Consider the following 16,073-nt stretch of genomic DNA (forward strand, 5'->3'; position numbering starts at 1 on the left):
CATAGGGCCCGATGCACCTGTGGAACATCAACCACTTACGTCCCTAATGTTGATTAAGATCCCAGTGGGTTCGTCTGAAGGCAATGTGAGTTGCTTTTAATCAGATAGCCGTGAGATGGATCTCAACACCCTGTCTGAGGGAAGCTTTGGTGTTTGAGGTGAAAACTGCACATCACTCTCCTTACCTCAGAAATCTATTTTACTGTGAGGCTTACAAATGTGCCATGGCAACACCTTTAAAAGTTTAATAAGAGTGGTACATGTCATTGACGTAGACAGACGCCAATTTGAGCTCGTGTCTATACACTGACAGTCCCAGAGCACACAATTACTTTGAGCTAAATATTGCTTTGTTGACACCAATGGATGAAATTACAGTTGATCCATGGTAGGCTCTCTATGTTTTCAAATAATCGTTTATGTTTGACATGTGAACTTGACCCAGTATTGTAGCTCTCAGTGATGGATAAGTGTCACCATTGTTACCCCTTGATTTTATCTCCTCAGGTCATCAGTGAAGACTGCCTGTCCCATACCCGGAAGCTGAGTCCGGAGACATATGTCCCCAGTTTCGGTAAGTGCCCACTTCTGTCTCTTGCATGCATCAAGAGCTACCGCACAAGATGCAGTTCAGTTGCTGTCAGTGCTGAAGTTAGCCAGGTTATAGATTAAACCAGTTTTGAATAGGATTATCACACAGAGTCAATGGATCCACACCATTGCATGCCATTCAGAGCACTGACATGACTGAGTAGAAAGAAGAGTGCCATGCAGGTCTCGCGCAACAAAGATTAAACAAATTCATAGCCGTTGGTTATTGCTGTACATTATAGGGAAATAATGCCCAGTAGAACGCCTTTTAAGCCAATCAGAAACTAGTATTTAACAATTCCATGGCGTAATTGCCTATATTTTGCTGCCATTGTTGGGAAGACATTGAGTACACAAGACAAGTACCAAGCAAGGCCAGTATGGACATTAGCATGCTTCACCCTTGAAATCCTAACCACTGTTGTGCTTTCCATCTTGAACTGGTGTAAAAATGTCTCTACAAGAATGCATAGGTAGATGGAGAGTTGTGTAATGTATTGTGACAATATATGGAGGTGTCCTTGAAGTGATGGGGTGGTGCTTTCTCTAAACATGGTTGATGTGTCAGTGGGAGTCAGTCAGTCACTCCTCTTCGTGTTCCTGCTGTTTAGCGCCAATGCCGTTCGTAGGCGTTCAATAAATAGACACTTAATATGAGGCATGGAGGCTGGCATTGAGAATGAGCTGTTGAGAATGCAGTAAGTTAGTACTAAACCTTGATCTGGTTCTCACTATGAAAACAGTGTGATCAAATACATTCATTTTGTGTTCTCTGTTGACAAAGGAGAATATATGAGGTATTGATTTTTAGGTAGGAAGGCCAGTAATTACTAAAGTTGATGAAAGCAATAGTTAGCTTCAGTGATTTATCAGAGTTCCTCCACTTTGCAGTCACAGTTGGTTTGTGATCACGGCCACCACCCTGTCGGAGGCTTCCTTCCCATTGCAGTCAACTAGCCCACTGTTGACTTGGCTCACTGAAAAGACCCAGTCAGACAACCAGAGGCAGTGGTCAGGAGAAAAGCTCTCAAAGGATGGAAAGGACCAGACTAGGTGGGGAAGCCAATAGAGATTATACAGCAGATACTGTGTCATAAACTTGGTATCATCTGAAGCGGGAATGCTAGCGATAGTACTTAGGTATTCAATTGCCAGGGTATTTTTGTGCAACTTGACCTCTTGTCAAGATACCTTACAGTGAAGCAGCGGAATAGTGACAGGAGAATAAGATGCATGCTACACTCCTGATGTGGTTTGTATGGTTGGTTGATTTGGACATAATAAGTATTGTTCTGTTATAGGACTTAGAAACTAGTACTTCCACTACTTTTAGTACCTTTTGGTATACTAGAGCTGGGCGATATGCCCTAAAAATCATCTCAATTATTATTATTTTTGCTTATGGGCGAATCACGATATATATACAGTACCAGTCAAAAGTTTGGACACCTACTCATTCAAGGGTTTTTCTTTATTTGTACTATTTTCTACATTGTAGAATAATAGTGAAGACATCAAAACTATTAAATAACACATATGGAATCAAGTAGTAACCTAAAAAGTGTTAAACAAATCTAAATATATTTTATATTTGAGATTCTTTAAAGTAGCCACCCTTTACCTTGACGACAGCTTTGCACACTCCATTTGAACAGCATGCTAGTTTGTCCACTTTGTTCAGATGTTGAAATCACGTGAACTTACTTATTTCTCAGAATGAGAACGAATTGCCAATTCCTTATACACTGAGTATACAAAACATTATGAACTCCTGCTCTTTCAGTGACATAGACTGACCAGGTGAATTCAGGTGAAAGCTAGGATCCCTTATTGATGTCACTTGTTAAATCCACTCCAATTAGTGTAGATGAAGTGGAGGGGACAGGTTAAAGAATCATTTTTAAGCTTTGAGACAGATTGTGTATGTTAACCCTAACCCTTAGCAATGCTGCTGTGTTTTTCATGGTCAACAGTTTCCCGTATGTATCAAGAGTGGTCCACCACTCAAAGGACATCAAGCCAACTTGGCACAAATGTGGGAAGCATTGGAGTCAACATGGGCCAGCATCCCTGCGCAACTCAATATTAGGAAGGTGTTCTTAATGTTTTGTACACTCCGTGTATAATTGTTTTGTGCTTATTGCACATTTATAAACGGACTAGACAGCCAGTATAACAGTCTGGCTAAAATGCTGGCTTAATGCCGCGCGTGACAAACTGAGCATTAATTTTCCAGAATCAATGTTCACTGATACTCCTGTTTTAGTAGTGTCTACTCTGCACACACTTTGAGGAGTTTATTCATAAAAGGGGTAGTGTTGGAAAGGTTAACTACTCTTCTATTACAGTAAAATAATCTCTCAATGTCTTTTGGTGTCTAAATTACCGATTCTGTTGGACCAAACCTCAAATGCAATTAGTGTGCAAAGCTGTCATCAAGGCAAAGGGTGGCTACTTTGAGGAATCTCAAATATAACATATATTTTTATTTGTTTTCACGTTTGGTTAGTACATGATTCCATATGTGTTATTTCATAAACTCAGCAAAAAAAGAAATGTCCCTTTTTCAAGACCCTGTCTTTCAAAGATAATTCGTAAAAATCTAAATAACTTCACAGATCTTCATTGTAAAGGGTTTAAACACTGTTTCCCATGCTTGTTCAATGAACCATAAACAATTAATGAACATGCACCTGTGGAACGGTCGTTAAGACACTAACAGCTTACAGACAGTAGGCAATTAAGGTCACAGTTATGAAAGCTTAGGACACTAAAGAGGCCTTTCTACTGACTGAAAAACCCCAAAAGAAAGATGCCCAGGGTCCCTGCTCATCTGCGTGAATATGCCTTAGGCATGCTGTAAGGGGACATGAGGACTGCAGATGTGGCCAGGGCAATAAATTGCAATGTTTGTACTGTGAGACGCCTAAGACAGCGCTACAGGGAGACAGGACGGACATCTGATTGTCCTCGCAATGGCAGACCACGTGTAACAACACCTGCACAGGATCGGTACATCCGAACATCACACCTGCAGGACAGGTACAGGATGGCAACAACAACTTCCCAAGTTACACCAGGAACGCACAATCCCTCCATCAGTGCTCAGACTGTCCACAATAGTCTGAGAGAGGCTGGACTGAGGGCTTGTAGGCCTGTTGCATGTCCTCACCTGACATCGCCTATGGGAACAAACCCACCGTTGCTGGACCAGACAGGACGATTCGCGGTTTTGTCTCACCAGGGGTGATGGATTCGCGTTTATCATCGAAGGAATGAGCGCTACACCGAGGCCTGTACTCTGGAACGGGATCGATTTGGAGGTGGAGGGTCCGTCATGGTCTGGGGCGGTGTGTCACCGCATCATCGGACTGAGCTTGTTGTCATTGCAGGCAATCTCAACGCTGTGCGTTACAGGGAAGACATCCTCCTCCCTCATGTGGTACCCTTCCTGCAGGCTCATTCTGACGACCCTCCAGCATGACAATGCCACCAGCCATACTGCTCATTCTGTGTGTGATTTCCTGCAAGACATGAATGTCAGTGTTGGCCATGTCAGCCATGGCCAGCGAAGAGCCCGGATCTCAATCCCATTGTGCACGTCTGGGACCTGTTGGATCGGAGGGTAGGGCCATTCCCCCCAAAATGTCCGGGAACTTACAGGTGCCTTGGTGGAAGAGTGGGGTAACATCTCACAGCAAGAACTAGCAAATATGGTGCAGTCCATGAGGAGGAGGTGTGCTGCAGTACTTAATTCAGCTGGTGGCCACACCAGATACTGACAGTTACTTTTGATTTTGACTTTGTTCAGGGACACATTATTCAATTTCTGTTAGTCACATGTCTGTGGAACTTGTTCAGTTTATGCCTCAGTTGTTGAATCTTGTTAAGTTCATACAAATACAGTGCCTTGCGAAAGTATTCGGCCCCCTTGAACTTTGCGACCTTTTGCCACATTTCAGGCTTCAAACATAAAGATATAAAACTGTATTTTTTTTGTGAAGAATCAACAACAAGTGGGACACAATCATGAAGTGGAACGACATTTATTGGATATTTCAAACTTTTTTAACAAATCAAAAACTGAAAAATTGGGCGTGCAAAATTATTCAGCCCCTTTACTTTCAGTGCAGCAAACTCTCTCCAGAAGTTCAGTGAGGATCTCTGAATGATCCAATGTTGACCTAAATGACTAATGATGATAAATACAATCCACCTGTGTGTAATCAAGTCTCCGTATAAATGCACCTGCACTGTGATAGTCTCAGAGGTCCGTTAAAAGCGCAGAGAGCATCATGAAGAACAAGGAACACACCAGGCAGGTCCGAGATACTGTTGTGAAGAAGTTTAAAGCCGGATTTGGATACAAAAAGATTTCCCAAGCTTTAAACATCCCAAGGAGCACTGTGCAAGCGATAATATTGAAATGGAAGGAGTATCAGACCACTGCAAATCTACCAAGACCTGGCCGTCCCTCTAAACTTTCAGCTCATACAAGGAGAAGACTGATCAGAGATGCAGCCAAGAGGCCCATGATCACTCTGGATGAACTGCAGAGATCTACAGCTGAGGTGGGAGACTCTGTCCATAGGACAACAATCAGTCGTATATTGCACAAATCTGGCCTTTATGGAAGAGTGGCAAGAAGAAAGCCATTTTTTAAAGATATCCATAAAAAGTGTTGTTTAAAGTTTGCCACAAGCCACCTGGGAGACACACCAAACATGTGGAAGAAGGTGCTCTGGTCAGATGAAACCAAAATTGAACTTTTTGGCAACAATGCAAAACGTTATGTTTGGCGTAAAAGCAACACAGCTCATCACCCTGAACACACCATCCCCACTGTCAAACATGGTGGTGGCAGCATCATGGTTTGGGCCTGCTTTTCTTCAGCAGGGACAGGGAAGATGGTTAAAATTGATGGGAAGATGGATGGAGCCAAATACAGGACCATTCTGGAAGAAAACCTGATGGAGTCTGCAAAAGACCTGAGACTGGGACGGAGATTTGTCTTCCAACAAGACAATGATCCAAAACATAAAGCAAAATTTACAATGGAATGGTTCAAAAATAAACATATCCAGGTGTTAGAATGGCCAAGTCAAAGTCCAGACCTGAATCCAATCGAGAATCTGTGGAAAGAACTGAAAACTGCTGTTCACAAATGTTCTCCATCCAACCTCACTGAGCTCGAGCTGTTTTGCAAGGAGGAATGGGAAAAAAATTCAGTCTCTCGGTGTGCAAAACTGATAGAGACATACCCCAAGCGACTTACAGCTGTAATCGCAGCAAAAGGTGGCGCTACAAAGTATTAACTTAAGGGGGCTGAATAATTTTGCATGCCCAATTTTTCAGTTTTTGATTTGTTAAAAAAGTTTGAAATATCCAATAAATGTCGTTCCACTTCATGATTATGTCCCACTTGTTGTTGATTCTTCACAAAAAAATACAGTTTTATATCTTTATGTTTGAAGCCTGAAATGTGGCAAAAGGTCGCAAAGTTCAAGGGGGCCGAATACTTTCGCAAGGCACTGTATTTACACATGTTAAACGCAGTTGACAGTGAGAGGACGTTTCTTTTTTTGCTGAGTTTAGTGTTGATGTCTTCACTATTGTTCTACAATGTTGAAAATAGTAAAAATAAAGAAAAACCCTGGAATGCGTAGGTGTATCCAAACTTTTGACTGGTTCTGTATTGCCCATCTGTACTGTATACCTACAGTATGTAATCTAACACAATGCTGAATGTATACTAGTGAATACTATTGAATCGGGTGCATTGGGAATTTTAAATGAGTCCAAAATATTGTACAAGACTTTGCTAAATTAGCCTACAAATAATGTAAAATGATAATACAATATTTCTGCTGTATGTTTTTTGCTAGTAAAGCATGCAGTGAAATACAAAAGTAAAACTTGTGTGACTTAGTTATGTGTTTTGGGGTCGGGAGTGTTTGTGACCCTCTACGTAGCCACTGTTTACAAGATTAGCCTGTGCTTGCAGGCAAGACTGGACTTGGCTATTTTTAAAGCAGGCTACAGAACACGCCAACAACTTTTACTGCACAGTATAAACAAACAGTGTCCGAACAAATGTCCCCCTTCGCTGCTCTCTCATAAAGTCTGTTTTCAAACATTACTGAACGAATCAATGGATGTTTTAACTAAGCTTTGGCTTAGCTAAAGGTATTAAACCTAGACAGAATAATTTATCAAGTGAAACAAACTAGGATCCGATTACATTCCCCATGCCAGGAACTGGGCTCACAAGCCAGCCTGACCCCAGCTTTAGCTTGGCCTCAATGAAGAGGACTCCATTGACCATATCACTTTGAAACCTAACATGAGTTGCTGAAGCAACCAGTCATCGTATTGTATTGATAGACAATATATGATGGTTGAGGTACACTACAGTAATAAAGCTGATTTGTTGTCCTCTAGGTTCTGCAGAGCCCCATAAAACCCTGTCCTCTAGGAGGGAATCCCCTGGACGCTTGAGAAGGAGTGGGAGCCTTGACTTAGACCCTGACATCTTTAAATCTACCAACTTCTCTGACACAGAGGGAGGTGAGGAAGTCTTTACTCTGCTCAATCTGTGCCTTCTACAGAACAGTTTAATTGAAAGGTAACTGAAGGATCTTTGTGTTGCAGTGGTACACAAGGCCCGTCTCCTCTCTGGGACCTCCGGCTTTGAGCACACCTTATCCAACCCCTCGACCCAGGGCACCTTCCTACTGCCCTCCTACCCTCTGGCTACACTCCCCGGGGGCCTGCTGACCCCAACACTGTCCACCCGCCGCACTGACTCCTCACTGTCAATGTCCAACACTTGGCCCAACAAGAGAGAGAGCAGCCCTCAAAGACGAGACCCCAGCCCCTGGAAAGACATATCAAGTATGGGTCTGGTGTCTTCTGCATATTGGGTAGATCTTGATAGTCATGTAATTTATTTGAGGCATGTTGTTTAGTGCTTTCTTTGTCCCCACAGGTGACTTCTCATCCAGCAGGTGTTCTCCACGGCCTCACCGTGCTTCTCTGGTGAGCTCCTCATCTGCCTCGTCTTTCCGACAGGCTCTGAGCAGGACGCGGACCGGGCTGCCTATCTCCCCATCGCCAGGCCTTCTCCTGCCAGAGCGGGGCTTGTCTCAGAATGGCCAGTGGTCTAGTCCTCTAGCTCCATCTCCATCCAGCCTGCAGGACCACCTGTCTGAGAGGGACCTTCACCTAGACCTGGATCACCTCAGCCTGCAGGACCAAGACCAGGAAGAGGACCCCTTGGACCGGCAGGAGGTCAGGATCAATGTTTTACACACAAGGCTCTGCTTAGTGAAGTCTCCAGATGGATTTAGCTAGGACACTGTCTTAAAGCTACCATCTTGCCATCAGGGTTTTATTCATATCTGTACTCAGAATAACTCAGTGCAGGAATATGCAATGTGAATAATGTTTCCCCTTCATTACTGCAGTGGTGGTGAAATGGGTCATATTTGGGACTAAGTATCCTTGATGTAATGTTAGTGCTGGGGGAATAGTACTCGACATCTAAATTGTCATGGATATAACACCCATGCATAAAATATTATCTGTATGCACAGCACCCTCTTGCCTTGCTCTCAGGTTACTGATGAGCTAATGTGTTGTTGTTTATAGATGTTGAACTCCCTGCGCTCTCTGCGCTGCAGCGCAGCTAAGAAGAAGGCCAAGGTGAGTCTGAGTGGCTCAGACCCTGACCCAGATAGCCCAGACTCAGCCATGAAACTGGAGCTGGCTCTGGACTCCCCCTCTCACAACTCCCCCACCGTCACCAGCCCAGCTAGCGAGAGCGGCCTCTCCAGCCTCTACTCACCCCCAAACACCACCCTCAATGGCACCAAAACCAGGTACATTCCACAAGATTCTTAGACCTACGTAGACAACCAGTAGACTAAGTTGAACCATTTGGTTCAACTAGGTTGAACCAAATGAGATCCTGTTTCAAGAATTATGGTGGGCAAAGGGGCCATGCTATGATGGTCCCACTTTCAAGTACACACACCCAAGGTATGATGGATCTGATATCCCTCCTGATTACTCACCTCTGACCTCTTTCAAAAGCCCTGGGAATTCTGCCTCCTCTTCAACAAAGCCTCACATTGTTAGAGTGCCTTCTGCTAAGCTGAGATCTTCCGTCTCCATGGACTTCAGTGCTCTTCAAGGTACAGTGAGGATTTAACATGTAAAAGGATCTCTCTTATTACTGGCTGAGTTGTTGTTTCTATTTAGCTCTAATGGTGTTTCTGTGTTTTCTCTACCAGGCTTTCCACTCAGAGATAAAATCATACCTGAAGTGAGTGTGGTTGGTCAAAGAGTCACCTACTCGAACGGACCAATGGAACCTGAGGAAGAGGACAGGACTACAGAATACTCTCCACCCCCAAGTAGACTAGCCTGCCGTGAGCCAATCAGAGCCCTGAGGCCTGCCAAAGGTCAGTCACTGCAAAGAGGTCTGCTCCATTGAGGCATATCGCTGTCTAAAAACAGTGTATTTTCATTATGTTTGCAATATGTTGTTTGTCCAGTACTACACTGAACAAAAATATAAACAGAACATGTAAAGTGTTGGTCCCATGTTTCATGACCTGAAATAAAAGATCCCAGAAAGTTTCCATATGCACGAAAAGCTTATTTCTCTAACATTTTGTGCATACATTTGTTTACATCCCTGTTAGTAAGCATTTCTCCTTTGCCAAGATAATCCATCAACCTGACAGGTGTGGCATATCAAGAAGCTGATTAAACAACACGATCATTACACAGGTGCACCTTGTGCTGGGGACAATAAAAGGCCACTCTAAAATGTGCAGTTTTGTCACACAACACAATGCCATAGACGTCTCAAGTTTTGAGAGAGTATGCAATTAACATGCAGACTGCAGGAATGTCCACCAGAGCTGTTGCCAGAGAAAGTAATGTTATTTTCTCTACCACAAGCCACCTCCAATGTCGTTTTAGAGAATTCTGCAGTACGTCCAACCGCTCTCCCAACTGCAGACCACATGTAACCACGCTAGCGCAGTTCCTCCACATCTGGCTTCTTCACCTGCGGGATCGTCTGAGACCAGCCACCCGGACAGCTGATGAAACTGTGGGTTTGCACAACTGAAGAATGTCTGCACAAACTGTCAGTAACTGTCTCAGGGACTCTCATCTGCGTACTTACCGTCCTCACCAGGGTCTTGACCTGACTGCAATTTCCGGAGGTACCCAACTTCAGTGGGAAAATAACGCCGGAGAAGTGTTCTTCAGAGATTAATCCCAGTTTCATATTTCATCTGTACCAGTCAGATGGCAGACAGCATGTATGGTGTCGTGTGGGCGAGCGGTTTGCTGATGTCAACGTTGTGAACAGAGTGCCCCATAGTGGCGGAGGGGTTATGGTATAGGCAAGCATAAGGTACAAAAAAGTGGTCTAAAGTGGAGGAGTCCTATCCTCACATCACATCCATTGTCTGTGCTGCTCAGGCATTGAATCTGCTCCTCAAGGACATCATGGCACTGAAAACAATGGATACACTCTACAAGAGAGGCAAGGAAATGGTTAGGTATGTGAAGGGTCATCAAGTTATAGCAGCAATCTACCTCACCAAGCAAAGTGAGAAGAATAAGAGCACCACATTGAAGCTTCACCCCTTTGGATGGTGTTGTCATCATGTTTGACAGTCTCCTGGAGGGGAAGGAGCCTCTCCAAGCAATGGCCATAACACAGTCTACCGATAAGGCCAGCCACATCAAGAGGATCCTCTTGGCTGATGTATTTTGGGAGAGAGTGGTAAGCAGCCTGAAACTCCTGAAACCTATAGCAGTAGCCATTGCACGGATTGAGGGAGACAATTTCATCCTGTCTGATGTTCAGACTCTGCTTGCAGATACAAGTGAAGAAATCCGTACTGCCCTACCCACTTCACTGTTGCTTCAAGAAGAGGAAACTGCAGTTCTGAAATACATCAAAAAGCTTGAAGACTTCTGTCTGAAGCCCATGCACGCCGCAGAGTACATATTGGACCCCTAGTATGCTGGAAAGAGCATCCTGTCTGGTGCAGAGATCAACACAGCCTATGGTGTCATCACTACCATGTCTCGCCACCTTGGCCTGGATGAGAGAAGGGTTCTTGGTAGTCTGGCGAAGTACACTTCCAAGCAAGGGCTTTGGGATGGAGATGCAATATGGCAGTCATGCCAACATACAGTGCCTTGCGAAAGTATTCGGCCCCCTTGAACTTTGCGACCTTTTGCCACATTTCAGGCTTCAAACATAAAGATATAAAACTGTATTTTTTTGTGAAGAATCAACAACAAGTGGGACACAATCATGAAGTGGAACGACATTTATTGGATATTTCAAACTTTTTTAACAAATCAAAAACTGAAAAATTGGGCATGCAAAAAAATTCAGCCCCCTTAAGTTAATACTTTGTAGCGCCACCTTTTGCTGCGATTACAGCTGTAAGTCGCTTGGGGTATGTCTCTATCAGTTTTGCACACAGAGAGACTGAATTTTTTTCCCATTCCTCCTTGCAAAATAGCTCGAGCTCAGTGAGGTTGGATGGAGAACATTTGTGAACAGCAGTTTTCAGTTCTTTCCACAGATTCTCGATTGGATTCAGGTCTGGACTTTGACTTGGCCATTCTAACACCTGGATATGTTTATTTTTGAACCATTCCATTGTAGATTTTGCTTTATGTTTTGGATCATTGTCTTGTTGGAAGACAAATCTCCATCCCAGTCTCAGGTCTTTTGCAGACTCCATCAGGTTTTCTTCCAGAATGGTCCTGTATTTGGCTCCATCCATCTTCCCATCAATTTTAACCATCTTCCCTGTCCCTGCTGAAGAAAAGCAGGCCCAAACCATGATGCTGCCACCACCATGTTTGACAGTGGGGATGGTGTGTTCAGGGTGATGAGCTGTGTTGCTTTTACACCAAACATAACGTTTTGCATTGTTGCCAAAAAGTTCAATTTTGGTTTCATCTGACCAGAGCACCTTCTTCCACATGTTTGGTGTGTCTCCCAGGTGGCTTGTGGCAAACTTTAAACGACACTTTTTATGGATATCTTTAAGAAATGGCTTTCTTCTTGCCACTCTTACATAAAGGCCAGATTTGTGCAATATACGACTGATTGTTGTCCTATGGACAGAGTCTCCCACCTCAGCTTTAGATCTCTGCAGTTCATCCAGAGTGATCATGGGCCTCTTGGCTGCATCTCTGATCAGTCTTCTCCTTGTATGAGCTGAAAGTTTAGAGGGACGGCCAGGTCTTGGTAGATTTGCAGTGGTGTGATACTCCTTCCATTTCAATATTATCGCTTGCACAGTGCTCCTTGGGATGTTTAAAGCTTGGGAAATCTTTTTGTATCCAAATCCGGCTTTAAACTTCTTCACAACAGTATCTCGGACCTGCCTGGTGTGTTCCTTGTTCTTCATGATGCTCTCTGCGCTTTTAACGGACCTCTGAGACTATCACAGTGCAGGTGCATTTATACGGAGACTTGATTACACACAGTTGGATTGTATTTATCATCATTAGTCATTTAGGTCAACATTGGATCATTCAGAGATCCTCACTGAACTTCTGGAGAGAGTTTGCTGCACTGAAAGTAAAGGGGCTGAATAATTTTGCACGCCCAATTTTTCTGTTTTTGATTTGTTAAAACAGTTTGAAATATCCAATAAATGTCGTTCCACTTCATGATTGTGTCCCACCTGTTGTTGATTCTTCACAAAAAAATACAGTTTTATATCTTTATGTTTGAAGCCTGAAATGTGGCAAAAGGTCGCAAAGTTCAAGGGGGCCGAATACTTTCGCAAGGCACTGTATCTCATCAGCCACCTGGTGGAAGGGACTTTGTGGATCTGAGGCTCTTTCCCCTGTTGCCTCCATCATCCTCTAAATCCCACCAACTTCAGCCGCCTCAGAGTGCAACTGATCCTTGTTTGGGAACACACACCAAAGCATGCAACAGGCTGACGAATACAAGGGTTGAAAAATTGGTGGCCATCCGGGCAAATTTGAGGCTTTTTGAGCCTGACAACGAGCCATCCTCAACAAGGTTGGAAAGTGACAGTGAAGATGAGGCCTCAGAGTCTGATGTTCAAGAGGTGGACATTGAGGAGGACCAGGGAGAAGACATGAAACCTGAGAGGAAGACAACCAAAGCTTTAGTTTCTAGACTATGTATATGTTGAAAATGTTTTTTGGAGATGTGATGGATCATTGGGGATCATTCAACATTCCCTTTATTTTGTTGCTCAGTGAAATCATCCCATGTGAAGTGTCAACTCATTTAATTAAAGTTCAATTCGTAACTAAATATATTTTTTAATTTATATTGGAAGGATTTAGTCATTTGCAATTATGTCTACTTATGATAAGGTTAAATGTTTGTTTCTGTTTCCATATGATATGGTAAATCTATCCAATGCAAAAAACATCTACATTTAAATGGTATTACAGTTTTTCTCAATTGCTAAAACACAATTACTGAAACCTTGCTCCATTTCTTGAAAACATTAAACACAAAACCTCATCTTCAAGCACTATTTACATAACCTTTGACTCCTCTTGCAAAATGAAACATTCGCCTCAAAACAGTTTTACCTGTGTTCAAAATCAAACACTGCTCTCAAATCATAAACAAAGTGATCAAAATGATATACACTCTCAAGCAGTCAGTAAACAATACACCGAAAAATAGAAAACACATTGTTCAAAACATACAATTCTCAGGGAGAAGTACATTTTTAATCAAAATAAATATTCATATTTTTCCGTCATTGTCCTTTGATGAACGAAACATGTTCTATCATAGTAGCTCAAAATTGATCAGAAATTACTACTCTGGCTTTGCTCTTTGCAATTTTGTTTTTTGTTCCTCCTCCTTGTACCCCTATTTTTACAGTACTGTACCCTGCATCTCACAAACTTGTCCTTTGTCTCTGTGATACTGTAATTCTTGTTTTTTGTTGATATGAACCTACAACCAGTCAAAATCTATTGAGCAGTCAGTACTGTTAATAAATGGAAAGCACAATGTTCAGGGCCATACAATTAATCCATTGTACAGTATACAGCCTACAATACACTGTACTACAGTATCCATTCTCAGACTTTCTCCTTCCCACCTTCAACAACCTGTTTGCTCTCTGAACAGGCTTATATTGGTTGTGTCGCATCATTTGAAACAGGTTAAATCAATTTTGAGTGGTTGTGTTCAATCAATGACATATGTTCTCTATTTGTATTTGATTGTTGCCACTTGTGTTTACCAGTATGGATGACATGTGCATTAGAGTGCAGAATGTGTTTTGAGAATGAGAATGTGTTTAGAGTTTTGCTGAAAAGTCTAAGTGAGATCTGCAAATTGTGTTTTATCATGTGAAATGGTTTAAGGTATTGACAACAGACTGCATAATTAGCTAAATGAGTCCAGGCAACTGATAACTTTGTTCAGCCAATGGGTTTTAGTGTTTTAGCAATTGAGAAAAACTGTAATATCAATTTGCAAATATTTCCATTAATTCCCATATATTCCTGTTAATTCCCACGGAAAGTTTCCATTTCTGAATATTCCCCAACATGTGCAACCCCAAACATTCCACAGGCCACAATCAACAGCCTGATCAACTCTATGCGAAGGAGATGTGTCGTGCTGCATAAGGCAAATGGTGGTCCCATCAGATACTGACTTATTTTCTGATCCACGAACCCTACATTTTTAAAAATTATCTGACCAACCAATGCACATCTGTATTCCCAGTCATGTGAAATCCATAAATTAGGGGCTACTGAATTTATCTCAACTGACTAATTTCCTTATATGAACTGTAACTCAGTAAAACATTTGAAATTGTTGCATGTTGAGTTTATATTTTTGTTCAGTATATGTGTTTCTCCATTATCTGTTCCTCAGGTTCCCAGAGCTACAGCAACAGGAACTCACCAGCCACTGACATGCCTGAAGGTGTGGTTGGCAGAGGTCAGGCCACATCCGTCTTATTTACGACTCTGTGCCATTGTTCAGATATCCAATATTGTGTTCTGAGGTCGTGATGTTCTGGTTCAGGGCTGTGTTTAACAACAGATCGCCAAGTCTCACAGTACACAAGGCCCTGCCTGGGGCCACACAGTATCAGGGCCAAGATTAAAGAATTGTTTGGAATAACTCTTGTGGTTGGCAATATACTTACTGTTGGCAGATAAACAGATGCTAAGACATGCAAAGGACAGAGCTTGCCATATTTTGGAAGTCATCACTGCTTACAGTATTTTCTAGCTATGTGAATACACTGTGCTGCTTAAAGTTTCAGCTTTGCTGAATAATGGTGTCAATGAAAATGAGCTTAAGCACTCTTGAATTTTCCTCACCTCCCCCCTCTGCAGGAGTGTTTGGCTCGGTGGTTCTGTCCAGCCGTCCAGAAGTTGCCATGTCGATGGAGCAGGGTGACTGTATGACCAGGCTGCCCAGTGACCCCCCAGCTGGCATCTATGGCCATGCAGTCCCCGGCAACCATCTGGACCCCAACGACATCCCAGCCTCAGAGGTGGCCAGGGTGAGCAGGTCCACCATACTGTACATACACCACCAACAACCTCTTTGATACTACATTTCCCATCAGGCTTTGCAGCTTGAAAAAGATTGCCCTCTACCACTGCTATCAGTCTGTGGAATGTGTGTAAATGGGGGTTGTGTGTTTGTGTGCAGGATAAGGAAAAGGTGAGAATGACAAGGTTTGCTCGGGACAAGATGCGGCAGCACCGATTGGAGCAGCAGGAGGGCCAGGTTGCCCTGGGGGATCGCCAGAGAGCTGACAGGATGCGTCTGCGCCTCAGACAGGTGCAAAATGACGTGGCTACAGAGGATACAGCAGCCATTTCCAACGGTGCAATATTTCTTCCTTAACCCTCCAAGACTATCCTTTACCCTAGTACAAGCTTTCACTTCATGCACTAGAATCTAAATAAACTGGCTTTTGTTATGTTGCAATAATTTGGGAAATTCTACTCTGACAGTAGGATGTCTTCCTGCGTGGGCTTGTGGCTCATCTCTAAAATGTTTTTTCTTCCCCTAACAGACTTTCATTTGAATGGTAGCATGGTGACGTCCACCAAGGCTGACTCTCTCCAAGACGAGTCACCCACCAGCCCCCAGGGATCCCAGAGCCCTATTAAATGTTTCAGTCCCCCCCACCAGCCCAGCCCCCCCACGGTCCCTGCCAACCCCGGGAGCACCCTGCCCCGCCTGAGGAGGGCTCCCAGTCTCAGCAGGACACGGCTGTCTCTCTCACACAGCTCAGGTCAGTGTAACATTCTGGCAGTCATCATGTAATATCTTTGCAGTTATAGGGTTATAGCAGCTAAAGCGCTACACTGTTTTTCATTATATCGTTCAATACAGAACTGTTTGTTCTGTGATTTCTCTCATTAATTTGAGCAACTTAATGATG

The 16,073-nt window shown here is 43.2% G+C and overlaps 1 protein-coding gene across 2 annotated transcripts in view; it reads left to right on the plus strand.

Moving 5' to 3' along the window:
• LOC139375280 (TOG array regulator of axonemal microtubules protein 1-like) overlaps nucleotides 1-16,073 on the plus strand; it is a 37,343-nt gene that overhangs the window by 8,389 nt on the left and 12,881 nt on the right. For both annotated transcript variants that reach the window (XM_071116900.1, XM_071116901.1), the window contains 11 exons: nucleotides 508-574; nucleotides 7,033-7,158; nucleotides 7,243-7,485; nucleotides 7,580-7,881; nucleotides 8,242-8,471; nucleotides 8,686-8,786; nucleotides 8,886-9,056; nucleotides 14,540-14,605; nucleotides 15,010-15,179; nucleotides 15,332-15,509; nucleotides 15,702-15,923. In XM_071116900.1, the coding sequence (XP_070973001.1) occupies nucleotides 508-574; nucleotides 7,033-7,158; nucleotides 7,243-7,485; nucleotides 7,580-7,881; nucleotides 8,242-8,471; nucleotides 8,686-8,786; nucleotides 8,886-9,056; nucleotides 14,540-14,605; nucleotides 15,010-15,179; nucleotides 15,332-15,509; nucleotides 15,702-15,923 (1,876 nt within the window). The remainder of the gene's footprint in view (nucleotides 1-507; nucleotides 575-7,032; nucleotides 7,159-7,242; nucleotides 7,486-7,579; nucleotides 7,882-8,241; nucleotides 8,472-8,685; nucleotides 8,787-8,885; nucleotides 9,057-14,539; nucleotides 14,606-15,009; nucleotides 15,180-15,331; nucleotides 15,510-15,701; nucleotides 15,924-16,073) is intronic.

This window comes from Oncorhynchus clarkii, chromosome 19 (genome assembly GCF_045791955.1).
Source record: "Oncorhynchus clarkii lewisi isolate Uvic-CL-2024 chromosome 19, UVic_Ocla_1.0, whole genome shotgun sequence".
Classification (NCBI taxonomy): domain Eukaryota; kingdom Metazoa; phylum Chordata; class Actinopteri; order Salmoniformes; family Salmonidae; genus Oncorhynchus; species Oncorhynchus clarkii.